The 18,203-nt window shown below is 32.9% G+C and overlaps 1 protein-coding gene and 1 pseudogene across 1 annotated transcript; both read left to right on the top strand.

The window, feature by feature from the left end:
• The first annotated feature begins 1,911 nt into the window (after window positions 1–1,911).
• LOC129889399 (uncharacterized) lies at window positions 1,912–3,499 on the top strand. The gene is made up of 2 exons (XM_055964681.1): window positions 1,912–2,229; window positions 3,296–3,499. Exons 1-2 carry the CDS (start codon window positions 1,996–1,998, stop codon window positions 3,491–3,493), a joined length of 432 nt encoding a protein of 143 aa, XP_055820656.1. The 5' UTR covers window positions 1,912–1,995; the 3' UTR covers window positions 3,494–3,499.
• Window positions 3,500–7,077: 3,578 nt separating this feature from the next.
• On the top strand, window positions 7,078–15,736 carry LOC129894681 (histidine kinase 5-like; annotated as a pseudogene).
• Window positions 15,737–18,203: the final 2,467 nt, after the last annotated feature.

Here is an 18,203-nt window from a genome sequence, read left to right as displayed (position 1 = left end):
GGCTTCATAGACTAGAGTGTGGGAATGATGATTTGTTCGTTTTGATTAGTTTTATTCTAGCTGATTATTGATTTGATAGTTGTTTGGACTTTGGCCCTATATTATGGTTAGTAGTCCCATAATAGAGTCTTTCGCTGATAGAATGTGATTGAATGAAAGTGTGACTGGATCAGGTGGTTCGCTTGAAGGCCAGAAATGGCTTTCGAGTGCCGGCCACGTCTAGGGTATCCTCCCGGGGCGTGACAATATTAATTATAATTTTTTCTTTTCTTCTCTTTACTTTATTTGCTTTATAACATTAAGTCCTTTATCAAATAAAACTTTTATGGGATTTGATGATATATATATATATATATATATATATATATATATATATATATATCTTTAATTAAATACCTATTACTTTATGGTGATGTTTTGTTCCCGTATGCTATCCATTTATATATAGTTATATGACATGTCGATCCTTTTATCGAAAAACTAAGAGAAAAGACATAAAGTCACCATTGAAGTTGTTTCGTTTATTTCAAAAAAATAACTTAACTTTGCGGGCATCCTATTACCCCAAAAAACTATTCAATACCTTTGTAAATGGATAATTTTGTCCCGACATTTGTGAACACACAGCTAACGTGCGTGAACTTGTTTTTTTCTTTCCAAAATTAATTAAAAGCACCACGTTTCATTTCTACTTCTCTATTAAATACACTTTCTTCCCTAAATTTTCAAAAGAGTCATTGGGGCCATTTCAGTGCTCTATCTAATGAAATCAGCTTAAAAGGTAAGAATTTGGTATAATTTCTAGTCAAAAAAGTTAATTTGAAGTCGTTCAACATTTCATTTCTTCTTAATTTCTTTTAAATTTGAGAAATCAAGATATATTTTGTGTTTAGATTTTGCGGAAATATCTTTTTATAATGTCAAATGCAATCTTGAATCATATTTGTAAAGATGAGAATGATCCAATGCTGTGTGTGAAAATTTGATGCATGCAAACATGGAGACTTACTTTCAATGCAAACTTCGTGGTTTGAGGACAATCCAGCTAGAAGATTTTGGTCTTATCCACGCTATTGTGTATTTCAATAAATAAATTTCTTATTTTTGGAGATCTCTTGTTTTTGCTTGTTTTTATTTTTGTTTAATTTGTTTATTTTAGGAGAATTCGTGCAACTTCTTTAGATGGAGGGATCGTGAAAATGTTGATATATGATCCAAGTTTGTTATTCCAAAATTGGCGAAGAGAATTAAGGAGTTGGAAGAAGCATTATTCTTTTATGAAAGTCGTGTTGAAAGTAACAAATGGTTGATGAAGGAGAAGAAGAAGAAGAGCAAATGTTATAACTGGAAGCTAACTGTCTTCATTTTTGTGGTGCTTTTTCTATTTTTAAGCCTTACCAAGAATGTGAAGGATGGAAGATGTAGTTGTATTTGTTAACACCCAATTTTGATCCTTCACAAATGAAATTAAGAAGCTCGTTAATTAATTATTATCGATTAATCTTATTTAATATTTTTTAGTTGATTTACGAATTAAATTAATTTTCGTATAATAATTTTTTCTCATAAATCTAACCATTTTTTTCACTCCACCCTTAACCAAATTTTAAGTCATTTTTTTAAGGTAAAATTACCCTTTTACACATATTCCCCTAATATATTTACTTTTATTCTCATATACACCAAAAAATTTCCAAATTCCCTCTTTTTCCTTTCTCTCTCTATACCTCTCTGATACATCCGCCTATTCCTTTATTCTTGCCCTAATTTGCTCTAGTTAATTTGTTACTCTTCAACTGCTAATCAATTTCAAGGTTCCAAATAAGGTATATTTCAATCTTTCCTTATATGGAATTTTACTTCATCCTCATTCAATCTGATTTCTTCTAAAATTTGTATATTTTGATTTCTTCTGAAAATCTTTGAAAAATCTTCTAAATTTTTATCATTTGTTTTCTTCTGTAAATCTTTCTGTTTTTGTTTCTCATACCTTCAATGGAATCCGTTCATGGTCTCAAACAGTCCACTAAAAATCAACGAATTCTTGTTTCTTCTGGTTCTGATTCGTCTTGGGAAGGTTACGACGAAGTTAGATCCAAACATCGTAACGATCCAACAGTGATGAATAAGCTACGTGAGAAATTGAAGTCGAAAGCTACAGTTAAACATGCACCCAAAGAAATAGACAACAAGATTGAAGGGGTTACAACACGCCCTAATCTCCCAAAGGTATGTGTTCAATTAAGTTTTTTGTTTTAGAATGAAAATTTTGTGAAGGTTTTAATGATTCTGATACATATCATTTATGTATCAGATTCATAATGTATTTTTAAAAAGAATTTTTTTTGGAGATTTTATATTTCTGATACATCATGTTTAAGTGTCAGTTTTTGTTGTTTTAATTTTTAATGATTCTGATACATATACATTTATGTATCAGATACATAATGTCTTTTTCAAATGTATTTTTTTGGAGATTTTCTATTTCTGATACATCATGTTTAAGTGTCAGTTTCTGTTGTTTTAATTTTTAATGATTCTGATACATATACATTTATGTATCAGATACATAATGTCTTTTTCAAATGTATTTTTTTGGAGATTTTCTATTTCTGATACATCATGTTTAAGTGTCAGTTTCTGTTGTTTTAATTTTTAATGATTCTGATACATATACATTTATGTATCAGATACATAATGTCTTTTTCAAATGTATTTTTTTGGAGATTTTCTATTTCTGATACATCATGTTTAAGTGTCATTTTATGTTGTTTCAAGTTTTAACGAAGCTGATACATATCATTTATGTATTTGAGATTTACTATTTCTGATACATTATGTTTAAGTCTCAGTTTCTGTTATTTCAAGTTTAATGATTCTGATACATCTACATTTATGTATCAGATACATAATGTCTGTTTCATATGCAATTTTTTGAGAATTATTATTTTTGATACATCATCTTTAAGTCTCAGTATTTGTTATTTTCAAGTTTTAATGATTCTGATACATATACATTTATGTATCAGATACATAATGTTTTTTTCAAATGCAATTTTTTGGAGATTTACTATTTCTGATACATCATGTGTAAGTGTCATTTTTTGATGTTTCAAGTTTTAATGATTCTGATACTTCTACATTTATGTATCAGAATATAATATATAATTGTTTTTGATACATCTTCTGTATGTATCAGATTCTCATCTCATGCATCAGATATTTTAATGCATATGATACATCGTATTTATGTATAAAGTTAAAGTTATATTTAATCATTTTCATGTCAATGTAGGGAATGAAATACGTCATCAAGAAGATCCCGTCCCACCCATTGAGATTCGGAACGGCATATAGGGCTAATTTTCTTGATGATTTTGAATCATCAATAGGTGGAGATATTGTTGTCAGAAGGCCATGGATGGTTATGTTAGCGATAACGACGATCCAAAAAAAACTAGGAGAGACATCTCTCCAAACCAAGGAGAACTGATTGATGTCCAGTAGTTTTTTTTATAGTAAACATTTTAGGTGATTTTGATTCTTTTAATGTATCTGATACATAAACTGTAATGTATCAGATTTAATATGTTTTAATATTTCCATACATCAGATTTACTATGTTTTTCTCTAGTGTCAAAATCGAATATAAAATCAAAGTTTATGTTTTATATTTCTACTGTATCAAACTTGTATCGAGTATAATATTCATAAGTGTCACATTTTGTGAATTCTGATACATGAATCAAGTTTTATTTATTATGATACATCATGCACATGTATCAGATTCTCATTTCTCAATATTTAATGATTCTGATACATTAATTTTTAAAATTCACGTACATAACTGTCACCTTCTTTAATAGATCAGTAATTGATATAAAGAGCCAATCTTTTATCCATAAATAGCTGATGTGCATTAACTATTTTATAACTAAAGTTATGTATCAGATACATAACTTATGTATCAGCAAAAGTGAAAAAATAACTGAAATCAAATTCGGTATGAATTGATGCTCTGTTTTTTCCATTCGAGACGACGCTCTGTTTTTTGGCTTGAATCTTAATGGACATAACAATTGATTTTTTTAACAATTGATGTATCAGATACATAACTTATGTATCACCAAAACTGAAAAAAAATTGAAATCGAAGTTGGTTTGAATTTATGCTCTATTTTTTTGGCTTGAATCTTCTACTTCACAACCGTTATTTTTTAACCAAATTAATCCCATTAATTAGATTAGTAATTGATTTAAAGAACCAATCATCCCTTATATTAAGATATTATCCATAAATAGATGATCTTCATTAATTACTCATTAAATAATTGATGTATCAGATACAAAACTAATGTATCAGAAAAGTTGAAAAAAGGGGATATCGGGTAATTTTGATACAATGAGGGATGTATAGTAATTAGACTTTTCCATTATGGGATTTAGGTAAAGTTTACTTTTTTTTAACACAAAAAATTTGGGCCCAATGTCATCCCAATCCAATATTGTCATTCACTCTATACAAGTCCAATAACAACAACAACCTATATTACTACAACATTTCACTCTATACAAGTCCAATAACAACAACAATCTATATTACTACAACATTCTAACACCTATTCACCTAAAGCACAATTCTTATAATAATTTTGGCCAAACACCAACTTACTACAATACATATATTATACTTATACAATATTAACCCCACCCCTTTCTTCTTTTTCTTTTCCACCTCCCAATTCCACCTAAACCTTTTTTTAAAAAAATTCTCAAACATCATCATTCTCCTACCACATCCTTTTGCTTTTCCCTTTTTCTTTTTTCTTTTTCACCTCACCAAATCCATCATTATTAAAAAACCTCATTATTACTCTCACCAACCTCATTCTTTTTAAAAAACATCTTCATCTTCTTCATTAGAAAGGGATGATCAAGAAAGAAAAAAAAAGAAAGACACCATTTTATTCACCAAGAACAAAAAAAAATTCAAGAACACACACAAAAAAAGAGAGAAAAAGGAAGAAGAACATATATCACAAAAAAGGGAGAATTAATCTACTTTCATCAACATTCATCAATATTCATCAACATACAAGAAGAACACACACAAAAAAAGGAAGCAAGAACATAATACTACGAAAAAAATCACAAAAAAAGTTTCAGTCTCAGATTTTTTATTCGTTTTTTTTAGTTCTTTCTCTCATTTTTTGGTAGGTTCAAGGAGTTCATCGCCCTCAAATTCTTCGTCTCAATCGCTGCCCGAAAATAGGTAAGAATCTTTTCTCGATTTTATTTACTTAATGAATAATTATTTCATGTCTTCTATGTAGTTGAGTTGTAATTATTTTTTTTAGTTAACATGTGTTAGAATCAATTAGATTAATGATAAAAAAAAATCTTTGTCTTGCTTGAAAAGTAGAGACATCTTGTAAAAAAAAAGAGAAGGAAAAATCTCAATTTCGTTCATGATTTTGTTTTAGTAGTTTTGTTTGACCATATAGATTTTTATATTTTTAATTTCTTCTTTATCATGATTTAGATAATAAATATATACTTAAGTTATCATTGAGTTAGAATTTTTATTTCTTTTCATGGCTTAATTGATTTAAATTTTGCTTTAAAATTTGAGTTAGTTTAATTTATAGGTTAATTCCATGTTCTTTAGTTATTTGAATATATTTCTACATATATATATATATATATATATATTTCCTACATGTATGCATGTTGTTAGTCACTATGTCACTTTATATGCACTTCTAGTTGCATTCTCCAAATTAACATAGTAGGATAATCTTCAATTTGTTGCTTTAAAATATTATGTTATATTTCTTTGTTCAATTTAAAATGAGTAGTTGCTTATATGATTTTATTTTGGTGCATGTGACTCCATTCGAGCCCATCTTCGGACTCCATCCTCGCATATCGTTCAGTTTTGAGTCAACTTCACCCTTGTTCGAATTTCGGAAGCTGATACGCAGATTTAAATAAGGTTTACTATAGGTTCCAGAGAAAGAAAATAGGCTGATATACAATCTATATATAGGAGATACAGAAAAAGGGTGACTATATACATTGATATATATTTATATATAATCATGATATACAGAAATGAAATGGGCCAAAGGCCCAAAATACAAGTGGCCCAATATCTTAGTCCAGGTGTACAAAAACTAAGTATTGGGCTGGATTTTTGTTTTATTTATATTGTTATTCTATTTATTTGGGTTGTAATAATTTAATTTATTTATGGTTGTGTATACTTGCTTAGATGTTAATTTTTAGTTTGGTTTGACTTAATCGAACTCCACTTAAAAGAGAAACCATTTTTGTGTTAATTTGCTCTAAAAATGACTTTGTTCAAGTATTTTTATTTTAGTTAGACATTTCAACAAAATGGAATTTTCTTTCAAACTATCTTAAAGTTGTTGTGTTTCTTAAGTTGATGTTCTTTCAAATCAATTGAGTTTAAAGTATCTTCCTCTAAAAAAAAATTTCTTTCAAAATAGCTCAAATAATTTTTCTTATATAATCAAAGTCTTAATCATCTTTAATTTTGCTAAAATACATTAGATCTACCACTTCTCTTTAAACATATTTAAAATCCATTTACTTAGTCATTTAATAGAGTATATTTTCTTAATAAATTATCTCTAATATTTCAAGTTGATTTACTATTCAAATAAATATATTTATCTTTACTACTTACAAGTAATTTTTTCAAAGTTAGTCAAATACTTTTCAAATCGTCGGCTAACCGCACGTTAGCGGCAATTTTGAGTGCTAACACCTTCTCAAAGTCGAAATTTGAACCCTTACCCATTTTTCTCTAATTTTTAAGGCTTAAATCTGTTAAAGTGTTTTAAATTAAATTTTCTTAATTTCTTTAAAAAATTAAGTGGCGACTCTTCTTTTTCTAAAATTGATTTTTTCTCTATAAAGTTAAAATTAATTTTAAATCGTCTTTTTCCGACGTAACAGAAATTATTAAGTGACGACTCTTCTTTTTCTAAAATTGATTTTTTTCTATAAAGTTAAAATTAATTTTAAACCGTCTTTTTCCGACGTAACAGAAATGGCGACTCCGCTGTGGACTTTAATTGGTTCTAACCATTAGATTTGATTATTTGACTATGTTTGTAATAATGTTTATTTGTTTTTATTTGTTTAAATTTTACAAATTATAATTGTTGCATTTCATGACATTAAATTCCGTCAAATGACAAATAGTTTGCATTAGGATTAAGGACGGTTACGTAGTCACCTACGGCTGTTCCTTCAGAAAATAACCATTACTTCTTGAATTAATAAACGGGTAGTTGGTTCATGGTTATCCAAAGCCGTTATTTATATTCAGCCCGCAGTTTGTCCGACTCGGGTATCCAGTCTCTTTTCAAAACCCACTCTAGTCCACCTAGCGTAGAGCGAAACCAAAATCCTAATTTAAAGCATTGGCCTAAGACGACCCAATACCCAAGGCGTATTGGACCAATTAGAAAGACCACCTTAAGTCCAAAATGGCCCTCGGCCTAAGTGGACGATCATACCTATGTGTTTATATTTGAAGGTTGTATACGCCATTTAACAAACCATTTTCCCTCGGGGTTGGAAGTTTATTTTAGTAGCTTAGTCTAGTCAAAGAAGGATCTTCGCAAGTTGCTATTCTATCCAAAAGAGGTTGATGTCAAGAAGTCAAGAACGAAGGATTTTCCACGAAGGCTTAGTTAGGATTGTACCCTTGCGTGAGACTGATCATTAGTATCCCTTTCTCCCCATTATGTATCTCCATTCAGTTTATTCATAATATTTGTATAAATATAAGTTTTGGGGCAATGGAGTGTTTCAAATAATGTTATACATCCTTCAAATCGTTAGGCCTACTCTTGGCATAAAAATATCACATATTTGTTTAGCACACACAATAACTGTTTATCTGTTATATGCTATAACTGTTTGAATGAGTCTGTTGCTTTCTTTGAAGACACTCTAGCCCACTTTCGAAAGCAAATGTTCGAAAGTGCGACCAAATGTTCCTAGAGTCTTTAGTTTCACTACAAAATTTGAATTTCACTTTCAAGTCCTAAATCTTACTCTCTCCTTTCAAAAAATACTTGATTTGTCATCTCAAGTTGGAAAGGTCTCAATCTGGTCGAACTACGTAGGACCTAAATTCTCTTTTGTGAGATACGTAGGCAGTCTTTCAAGGCTCGGTCCCTGTTTTTAAAGTTTTCAATTTTTCCTCATTCTTTCAAAGAAATTGAGAACTTTTTTCTACTTCTAAGAAAAACGAGGGTACAAAAGTTAAAGCGCAAAAAATTCGTGATTCAACACAAGTCAACCTTTCTCACACATCTGTCATAAAATTAAATGGGTTAATTTTTGTCCGTTTACTCTTTCTTCACCCATAGATTAGTTTGTTTTCAAACAAAATAACATTTATGTGTTTAGTTCATTATGTGATATTTTTCATTAATTATTACAAACACGAACTAATATCTTGGCTTTTGAGTTATTCTTCTTTTTTAGGAAGAGGCTGATTTGCGTCGGAAATTAAACTTGTTTGCTTCTCAAATATCGAGGGTTCAACCAAAATTGATTCTTTTTTCCTTTACAGAGGCTTATCAAAGGACATCATGCGATAAATAATTGTATCTCAATTTTGAGAGGTCAACACACCATCCCTAACTGAGAAATTTTCTTTCTACGCAGGAGAGACGACATTATTGCAAGAGAGAGAATCGCGGCAACCCAAATCGATTGCAACATTCAGCCACAAGCTCTAACTCTAGTCTTTTCAATTATTTAATCTAAGAGGAACCATAATCCTTTCTCTTATGGATCTTGCAGGGACAAATGGTTTATGAGAAATAACGATGACCTTGAATTCCACAATACACCAATACATAACTTGAAAGATAAATCAGGAGAGTCTTTGACTATGAAGTCCTATTCCTATATTTTGTTACTTATTTTTATAATGATCCTCTTTCACACTTTTCTCGTATCTTTGTAGGAAAACTGTCCCCGACAATAGTCGAGAATGGTTATAACAATGTATGGTTCTCATGAATACCTGAGGAAGCTCAAGTCATAAGAGACAATCCTCAAGAAGAACACAACAATAAGAACCAGAGCTCAAGAAATTGGAGTTATTAGAGAAGTATCAATTCGAGAAAGAAAGATATAGGGGTGATAAACATCCAACCTCTATATTGGATGAAGAATTGAAGAGATACATATTCTAACAGGCTCCTAGAAAAGAAATGATATGAAAATTCAAGATAGAATAGAAATAGATACTGAGTATGACAACATAAAATACTGAAATCAGAAAGCTAAACATTTGAACAAGTTGTTGGAAACAAGTGTTTCACAGGATGCAAATATTAATTGAGAAATTGTAGGAAATAATAGAAAAGCAAGTGTTCAATGGGATGCAAATACTAATTGAGAAGTTGCAGAAAAGCATAGAAAACCTTGAAAGGCAGTTGTCACGCCCCGAGAGGGTACCCTAGGCGTGGCCGGCACTCAAAAACCATCTCTGGCTTCCGAGAGAACCACTTGGTCTCATTACTCATTTGTTCATCAGCGGAAGACTTAAGAATACTAATGTGGGCTTGTCATCATCAATATAGAAAGAAAAAAAATGATAATTCTTAGAAGAAGTAGTTTCTAAGGAGAACTACTCGGATTACATCATCAAACTCTGTCTATCAAGCCTCTAATACTCTTAGATGGTGCCAATGACATGTCCATGGCTACCTCAAAAGAAACATCACACTCAACAATAATAAAAGGATAAGGATTTCCTTCGAATACAAAAAGGACTCACCAAATAGCCGAAAAGAAATGATCTTCAACGATGCGCCTATTGAGGATCTCTAACACTTGTATCTGCATCATAAAACGATGCAGGTCGAATGACGTCAGTACGTGGAATGTACGAGTATGTAAAATGGCAGGAAGGTAAGGACAGATATCAAGATACTCCTCTCAATAAAACTCAGCTCAGAACTCAACATCATTTCAACATCAATATGTAATGCAAGTTTAAAATATAATAATAAAAATAATAGTAATAAGCAATGCTTACTCAGTTGGGAGTTTCTCTAACCGACAACCATCACTTATGAGCTAGCGATGATACAACGAAGCGATGTCGTTGCCACATCCATCCAATACCTTGCCAGGGTAAAGGACATCACCATCTTGGATCCACTCATCAAAGTCTTCTTTTTGGGACTTAAGAGGCATAACCTCCATCCTACGCTGGCTACATAGTTCTGGGGTTTGAGTCAATTAAACTCTTACCCAACTCGGTGCTCAATACTACTCCCAAAATATGTGCTCATATTAAACTCATCATCTAGTCTCATTGGACTTTAATTTAAACCATCAAACTCATCTCATTTCATGTTCATCAATCATTATACTTCCAAAAACATCATTTACATCTCATCAAAACATCTTGCTCAAAATATCATTTGCTCAAATTCATTCAAACTCAACTCTTTTGCTCTTTCAAAACTCAATAAAATACATATATAGTATTAATTCATATAACTTTCTTTTTATCAATGAAAAGAATAAAAAGCCAACATCTTTACTCAAAACATGTATAAAAATTTTCATGAACATCAAATCAATTAGGATTAATGGGAAAATAGCCATGAATAATAATTCCAATAATATGAGAGATAACAATAATAATATTAATGCATAAATATATCAAACTCAATAGAAGAAGAATTTATTTATTTAGAATTCAAGATTTGGATAAAACTCAACTATAACTCAATTATAATTAATTTAAATATTGGGCGCATGGACGAACTCAATCCAATGCTATGAAAGTCTTACATACCTTAAATCGGAAGTTTTACTTCGAATTGGAACACTCTTGGACCCCTAGCCTTTTCTTCTCGCCAGTTTGTTTTGTGTACTACCCGGAGTATAAGAATCACCAGAGTAGTATTTTTATACTACTAAAACTAAAACTATATTTGAGAAGGAGTAAATAAGTATATAGAGAGAAGAGTTGCTTAAGAAAGCTTGGTGAATAAAATGAGGAAATAAGGTGGGTATTTATAGGTGTGGAGGAGGGACCTAACAATAAATAAACATAATCATAAATGATGATCTTGAAAATTCAATGGAGAATTTTGATGTCATGGATGATGTCAAATGGTTCTAGATCTTTCTATGGTAGGTGAGATGAAATCTCTTTTAACGGAATATCCATTTTCGAAGCTGCGTTTGAATAAGATAAATTCCTTATTATGATTTGGTGTCTTCATAAGAATTGTAGATATAGAAGTCTAGTTTCAGTTAGTTTAAGAATCATCTAATTTGGAGCATTCTACATCGAGATATGAATTTTATTCTACAAATACTCCATTCCGTCACAACACTATGTCTTACAAAGATTAATTTATTTGATCTATTTAAATTCCGAATCTTAAGATATGTTCTTCATAAAAGTTGTAGGTAATGATGTTGTGGTTACTCAGAAATTTGAATCATCTAATTTGGAGTATTCTACATCAAGATATGAATTTTATTCTACAAATACTCCATTCCGTCACAGCACTATGTCTTACAAAGATTAATTTATTTGATCTATTTAAACTCCGAATCTTAAGATATATTCTTCATAAAAGTTGTAGGTAATGATGTTGTGGTTATTCAGAAATTTAAATCATCTAATTTGGACTATTAGATAAAAAGTTATGCCCAAATTACTTTAGGCATGAGAGAACATGATCAAAATACTTTTAGAACATGATCAAAATACTTTATAACATGATCAAAATACTTTAGGCATGAGAGAAAATGATCAAAATACTTTAGGCATGAGAGATCATAATATGATCAAAAATACTTTAGTCATGAGAGAACATAATTATGATCAAAATACTTTAGGCATGAGATATCATAATATAATCAAAATACTTTAGTCATGAGAGAAATAGTTATGATCAAAATACTTTAGGCATGAGAGAAAATGATCAAAATACTTTAGGCATGAGAGATCATAATATGATCAAAAATACTTTAGTCATGAGAGAACATAATTATGATCAAAATACTTTAGGCATGAGAGATCATAATATAATCAAAATACTTTAATCATGAGAGAAATAGTTATGATCAAAATACTTTAGGCATGAGAGAAAATGATCAAAATACTTTAGGCATGAGAGATCATAATATGATCAAAAATACTTTAGTCATGAGAGAACATAATTATGATCAAAATACTTTAGGCATGAGAGATCATAATATAATCAAAATACTTTAGAACCTTTTTATGTCTTCATATAAGGACCTTTGATAAGTCAATAATTTAATGCATTTAAGAGCCAACATAAACTAACATAAGATAGGTGATTAAACTTCAAATATTTAATAATCTATGCAATTGGAATCATGATATGAAAATCCATAAAGTTTAATGCTTGAATTAAATAGAAAACTTTGATAATTCATTTGGACTTCATAAATGAAAGGATCCATTAATTAATAACATTTTAGGGGGTGTTACAGCAGTTCTCTCCAGTGGAAGAATTATCCAGACTCTGAAAATAGCAGATAATTACTTACACTTTGCCTTCCAAAATGCACCTGTTATTATCGGCCACCAGGACAATGAGTTATGCTATCTACAATCGTTTGCAAGTATGCATAAAGAGGAAAGATTTTACTGGTGCTGGTATAAAAGAATCGCAAGACTTCAAAAGAGAGGTTTTTGAATGGGGAATATCGGCAAAGAAGGAAATTACATATGTAACACCCCTCAAACTTTTTCCCAAGATTCGGGCCTTCTTTGTACACGTGTGGGGCCTATCGTATTTATTTCAAAGTACGTGCTTGAGTTAAGATGATTCCTTGAGGAGTTTAAGAGCGTTGGAGGTGATGTGGGGTCATTGAGGACCCCAAGGACCGAGCTAAGTCCAAAAGATCCGTCGTGGCTAAGTTTAGGACGAGTTCACGTAAGGGTCAACTTTCAATGACCCTATCGTTTGAAAGACTTTAATCCGGGTGGCCCACGACTTATCAAATTAAAGGTCGTCGAGTCTTCTTTCCAACGCCACCAAGAACGTAGATTTTGGAGTTCGGGGCCAAAAGATATGACGATTTGAAGACGAACTAGCACGATAGGGACTTCATTTTAGCCTGGGTTACCACTGCTGGGGAAATGGCCCTGGCGTCGTAAGGGCGCGACGCGCCACTATCGCGCCAGGAACATGCCTCAGTAGTTTGGTCCCTGGCGCGACGCGCCACTAAAAGTGTGCAGGGTTTTTCAGGCCAAATTCCCAGAATTCAGAACAATGGGCTTGGCGCTGTAAGGGCTCGACGCGCCACTATCGCGCCAGAAACATGCCTCAGTAGTTTGGTCTCTGGCGCGGCGCGCCACTACGAGGTGTGCAGGTTTTTAGGCGTAATTGGCCTTGGCGCTGCAAGGGCGCGACGCGCCACTATCGCGCCAAGGGCGTTTTGGCCTAATTTTTCAGAATTTTAGAGGAAGGGAAATTTGGGAATTTTCCCAAATTATATATACCCAAGCCTTGTATATTTTGGGACCATTTTTCTTCAGCCCTCACTCTCTCTCTAAAAGCCCTAGCTTCTCTCTCTTCTCTTCTTCTCCATTTCCAACAAAAAAGAGTCCAAGAACTTCAAGATTTGAGTCCTCCATTGAAGACCCAACTACAAGGTTTTCTTCAAGTCTTCACTAAGGTATGTAAGGCTAACCAAAACATGGGTTGAGTCCACCCATGTGCCCTATTCTTGTTTTGAGGTTAGATATCCATGAAAATTGAGTTTCTTGGTATGGTACATGTTTGAATGAACTTGGTCTCCATTTTATTTAATTATTTATGTGCCAATGTTGTTGAGCTAAGAGGTTCCTAAAATGAGCCCTTATATGAGTATGAGATGATGAAGGAATGAGTTGCTAAATATATTTTATTGATCTTCTTAATTATGTAGATTTGATAAAGTATATTACTTTCTTAAAAATGTTGCCTATTATAAAAATGTCGATTTGAAGTCTTGAAGATGTGGTGAGTCATGAGGATTTTCTCAAATGGATGAGGTAATGATTGATTATATCTAGATGATGTTATACATGTGCATTTAAAGCTTCCTTGAAGATATGATTGAGATTGAGCATTGAGATTGATATTTGATTGTGATAGAGTTGATGAGTCGACAAGGTTGTAATAAGACTTGTTGATATGAGTTGATTGAGTTGAGTTGATGGAGTTTTATGAGCATTGAGTCTTGGGAGGAGTATCGAGCACCGAATTGGGCAAGAGTATAGTCCATACTCGAACCCAATACCTGTGTTGCCAAACGTAGGGGGGATTGAACCGTTAAAGTCGGATGCTTCCCCGAGAGCTTTTGTCCTGACATTATAGGACCTGGTTGGATTGGATCCATGAGTGTTCGTCGTTCATGCCCTGGCAAGGTATGAACGGGCGTGGCAACGACGTCGTTTCGTTGTACCTTCACTGGCTCATAAGTGTTGGTTGTCGGTTAAGAGAAACTCCCAAATAAGTGTTGATAGTACTCTGAGTCAGATTGAGTTGAATTGTATATGATTGGTCCAGTCTAAATCATGTCCTTGTTTAGACTTAGGACATTTGATTGAGTTGTCATCCCTTTTAAGTTGAGCTCCCGAGTTGATTTATTCTTCCTTGATGTTCGTTGTATTCGGCCATTTTACATACTCGTACATTCCATATACTGACGCCATTTGGCCTGCATCGTTTCATGATGCAGAGACAGGTACTAGAGATCATCAACCGGCGCTCCATTAAAGATCAACTTACACTTCCAGCCAGTCGGTGAGTCCTCCTAGTTCCTGAAGGATATTGGGCCTTCCTGTACAATTTTTGGATTGTCTCTTCTTTATTTAGATTGTCGGTAGCCATGGGCTTGTCATTGGCACCTTTTAGACTGGAATAGAGGCTTTATAGACTAAGATGTGAGGAGGTCGAGCGACCATCTTGAGGATTCCTATTTTGATTATCGTCTTGATTGTAAATGTTTGGCCTTCGGCCCTTATGATATGAGAAGTATTTCTTAAATTGAGTTTTCTGCTAATAGAATGTGCTTGAATAAATGAGTGATTGTCCCAAGTGGTTCGCTCGGAGGTCAGAGATGGCCTTCGGGTGTCGGTTACGTCTAGGGTACCCTCCCGGGGCGTGACAACATATGACACAGGATTATTTAGGTTAAAGAATTCTCTAATATATGTTGAACCTGTGTTCAGTAAGGCAGGAGAGACAATTGGTGTTACATAGGAATGGAGATAACTGATCAGATAAGGAAAAGAGAAAAATGGCAAAGCTGCAAGAAGAGATAGTTGTACAAAAGGCCAAGGAGACTGAACTTAAGATAACTATTCACATAACAGAGGAAACTATGTGAGAGAAACAAATGCTTGCAACCATGTCTCATGAGATTAGATCTCTTTTGTTAGGAGTGGTCAATATGATCGAGATTTTTTCTACCACAAAATAGATAAGGAACAACATCAGCTTGTGAATGTAATATTATTTTCAGGAGATTTGATTCTTCAACTAATAAATGACATCATTGACCTTTCCAAAGTCGAACCAGGAGTAATAAAGTTGGAAGCCACAACATTCCGACCAAAAGAAGTTATAAAGCATGCTGCAGCATCTCTACTGAAAATATTAACATTGGAAGACCACACCAATGCATAGTCTTCGAAGATGTCACTCTGAGTTTGTCTAAAGCTTTAAATTATTTTATATATCATATCTGCAAGAATTACGCACACCTGATTCTCATCTTGGTGAGATACGTATGCAGCCCTTCTTGGGTTCGGTATTTCTTTTTCAACTAAAAAAAATAATTAAAATAATAAATTTTGTACATATTTTAAGAGTTATATCTTCTTGATTGGGATGAATACAATTAGGAGCATGCAAAATATTCGGTATGATGAAAAGGATTGGCTTTGTGGTAAACCATAGCTTCTGTTGGTATCTTTTATTTATACTTTTGTGATGCTTGAAAATTCTCTTGCGGGTATTCAAGGTAAGAATAAAACCAACCTCATGGCTTCATGTGCATTGTGTGGAGAGCTTTAGATTAAAATTCAATAGCATCGTACTGTTGATCTAGAACTTGGCCTGAATGTTTGTTGAGGCGAATCCTAAGTAATGTTTGGTTTGAGAAAGGATTGTAGGCCCTTTTTGACTCGATTGTGCCTTTCAAAGCCTACCAAATAACATTAATCCCTAGTTTTCCCCACTTTGAGCCTAAAGCCTTTTCTTTGGACAACCATATCTTAACCCTTTCCCTTCTGAGTGCTTACATGCACAATCACTCTCTTGGCCTAATCTCCTTGAGCGCACCAAAAATGTGCAAATTATAGAAGAAGATCCAACTTTGAAATTGTCAAAACCAAAAGACGTAAAATCTCCAAAGTCAAGAAAGCAAAGACAACTTTCAAAAAAAACAACTCCTACAAGGTCGATGTAAGACAAAAAGAACTACTCCAACAAAAGAGGAGAAACCTCAAAAGCAAAGGGTGAAAAGAGAAAAGCTCTAACAAATAAGGACTTAAAGAAGTCAAGACAAAAGAAATGGGTGAAAAGAGAAAAAGCTCTAAAATAAAGACTCAAAAAGAAGTCGAAATCTAAGAAGGAGATAACAAAGAGGATCGGGCGCCAAAAGGTGTATCAATCATCAAAAGCACAAATTCAGTGTGACGCTCAAGGAGAGATTAAGTCACTTTTATCCCAAATAAATATCCTACCCATCCCTAAGCCTACATTACAAGCCAATAAACAAGCCCAACATGATCTCATTCCAAATATTCTCACACTAGTGGAGACTTACATGCAGGCCAAGCATATGGTATCACAGTTGCATGCGTTGAACTTTCTTGCGAGTGTGAGTGCACTTTGCAAATGTCCTCAAATCAAACATTTCAGATATGTGCGAAATATGATTTTCTTTATTGTGAGGGCACTTGTGTCACGCCCCGAGAGGGTACCCTAGGCGTGGCCGGCACTCAGAAACCATTTCTGGCTTCTGAGAGAACCACTTGGTCTCATTACTCATTTGTTCATCAGCGGAAGACTTAAGAATACTAATGTGGGCTTGTCATCATCAATATGGAAAGAAAAAAAATGATAATTCTTAGAAGAAGTAGTTTCTAAGGAGAACTACTCGGATTACATCATCAAACTCTGTCTATCAAGCCTCTAATACTCTTAGATGGTGCCAATGACATGTCCATGGCTACCTCAAAAGAAACATCACACTCAACAATAATAAAAGGATAAGGATTTCCTTCGAATACAAAAAGGACTCACCAAATAGCCGAAAAGAAATGATCTTCAACGATGCGCCTATTGAGGATCTCTAACACTTGTATCTGCATCATAAAACGATGCAGGTCGAATGACGTCAGTACGTGGAATGTACGAGTATGTAAAATGGCAGGAAGGTAAGGACAGATATCAAGATACTCCTCTCAATAAAACTCAGCTCAGAACTCAACATCATTTCAACATCAATATGTAATGCAAGTTTAAAATATAATAATAAAAATAATAGTAATAAGCAATGCTTACTCAGTTGGGAGTTTCTCTAACCGACAACCATCACTTATGAGCTAGCGATGATACAACGAAGCGATGTCGTTGCCACATCCATCCAATACCTTGCCATGGTAAAGGACATCACCATCTTGGATCCACTCATCAAAGTCCTCTTTTGGGGACTTAAGAGGCATAGCCTCCATCCTACGCTGGCTACGTAGTTCTGGGGTTTGAGTCAATTAAACTCTTACCCAACTCGGTGCTCAATACTACTCCCAAAATATGTGCTCATATTAAACTCATCATCTAGTCTCATTGGACTTTAATTTAAACCATCAAACTCATCTCATTTCATGTTCATCAATCATTATACTTCCAAAAATATCATTTACATCTCATCAAAACATCTTGCTCAAAATATCATTTGCTCAAATTCATTCAAACTCAACTCTTTTGCTCTTTCAAAACTCAATAAAATACATATATAGTATTAATTCATATAACTCTATTTTTATCAATGAAAATAATAAAAAGCCAACATCTTTACTCAAAACATGTGTAAACATATTCATGAATATCAAATCAATTAGGATTCATGGGAAAGTAGCCATGAACA

The sequence above is a fragment of the Solanum dulcamara genome, chromosome 1 (genome assembly GCF_947179165.1).
Source record: "Solanum dulcamara chromosome 1, daSolDulc1.2, whole genome shotgun sequence".
NCBI classification, from domain to species: Eukaryota; Viridiplantae; Streptophyta; class Magnoliopsida; order Solanales; family Solanaceae; genus Solanum; species Solanum dulcamara.
The sequence above is the reverse complement of the archived record's forward strand: the minus strand, read 5'-3'. Positions and strand labels throughout refer to the sequence as shown.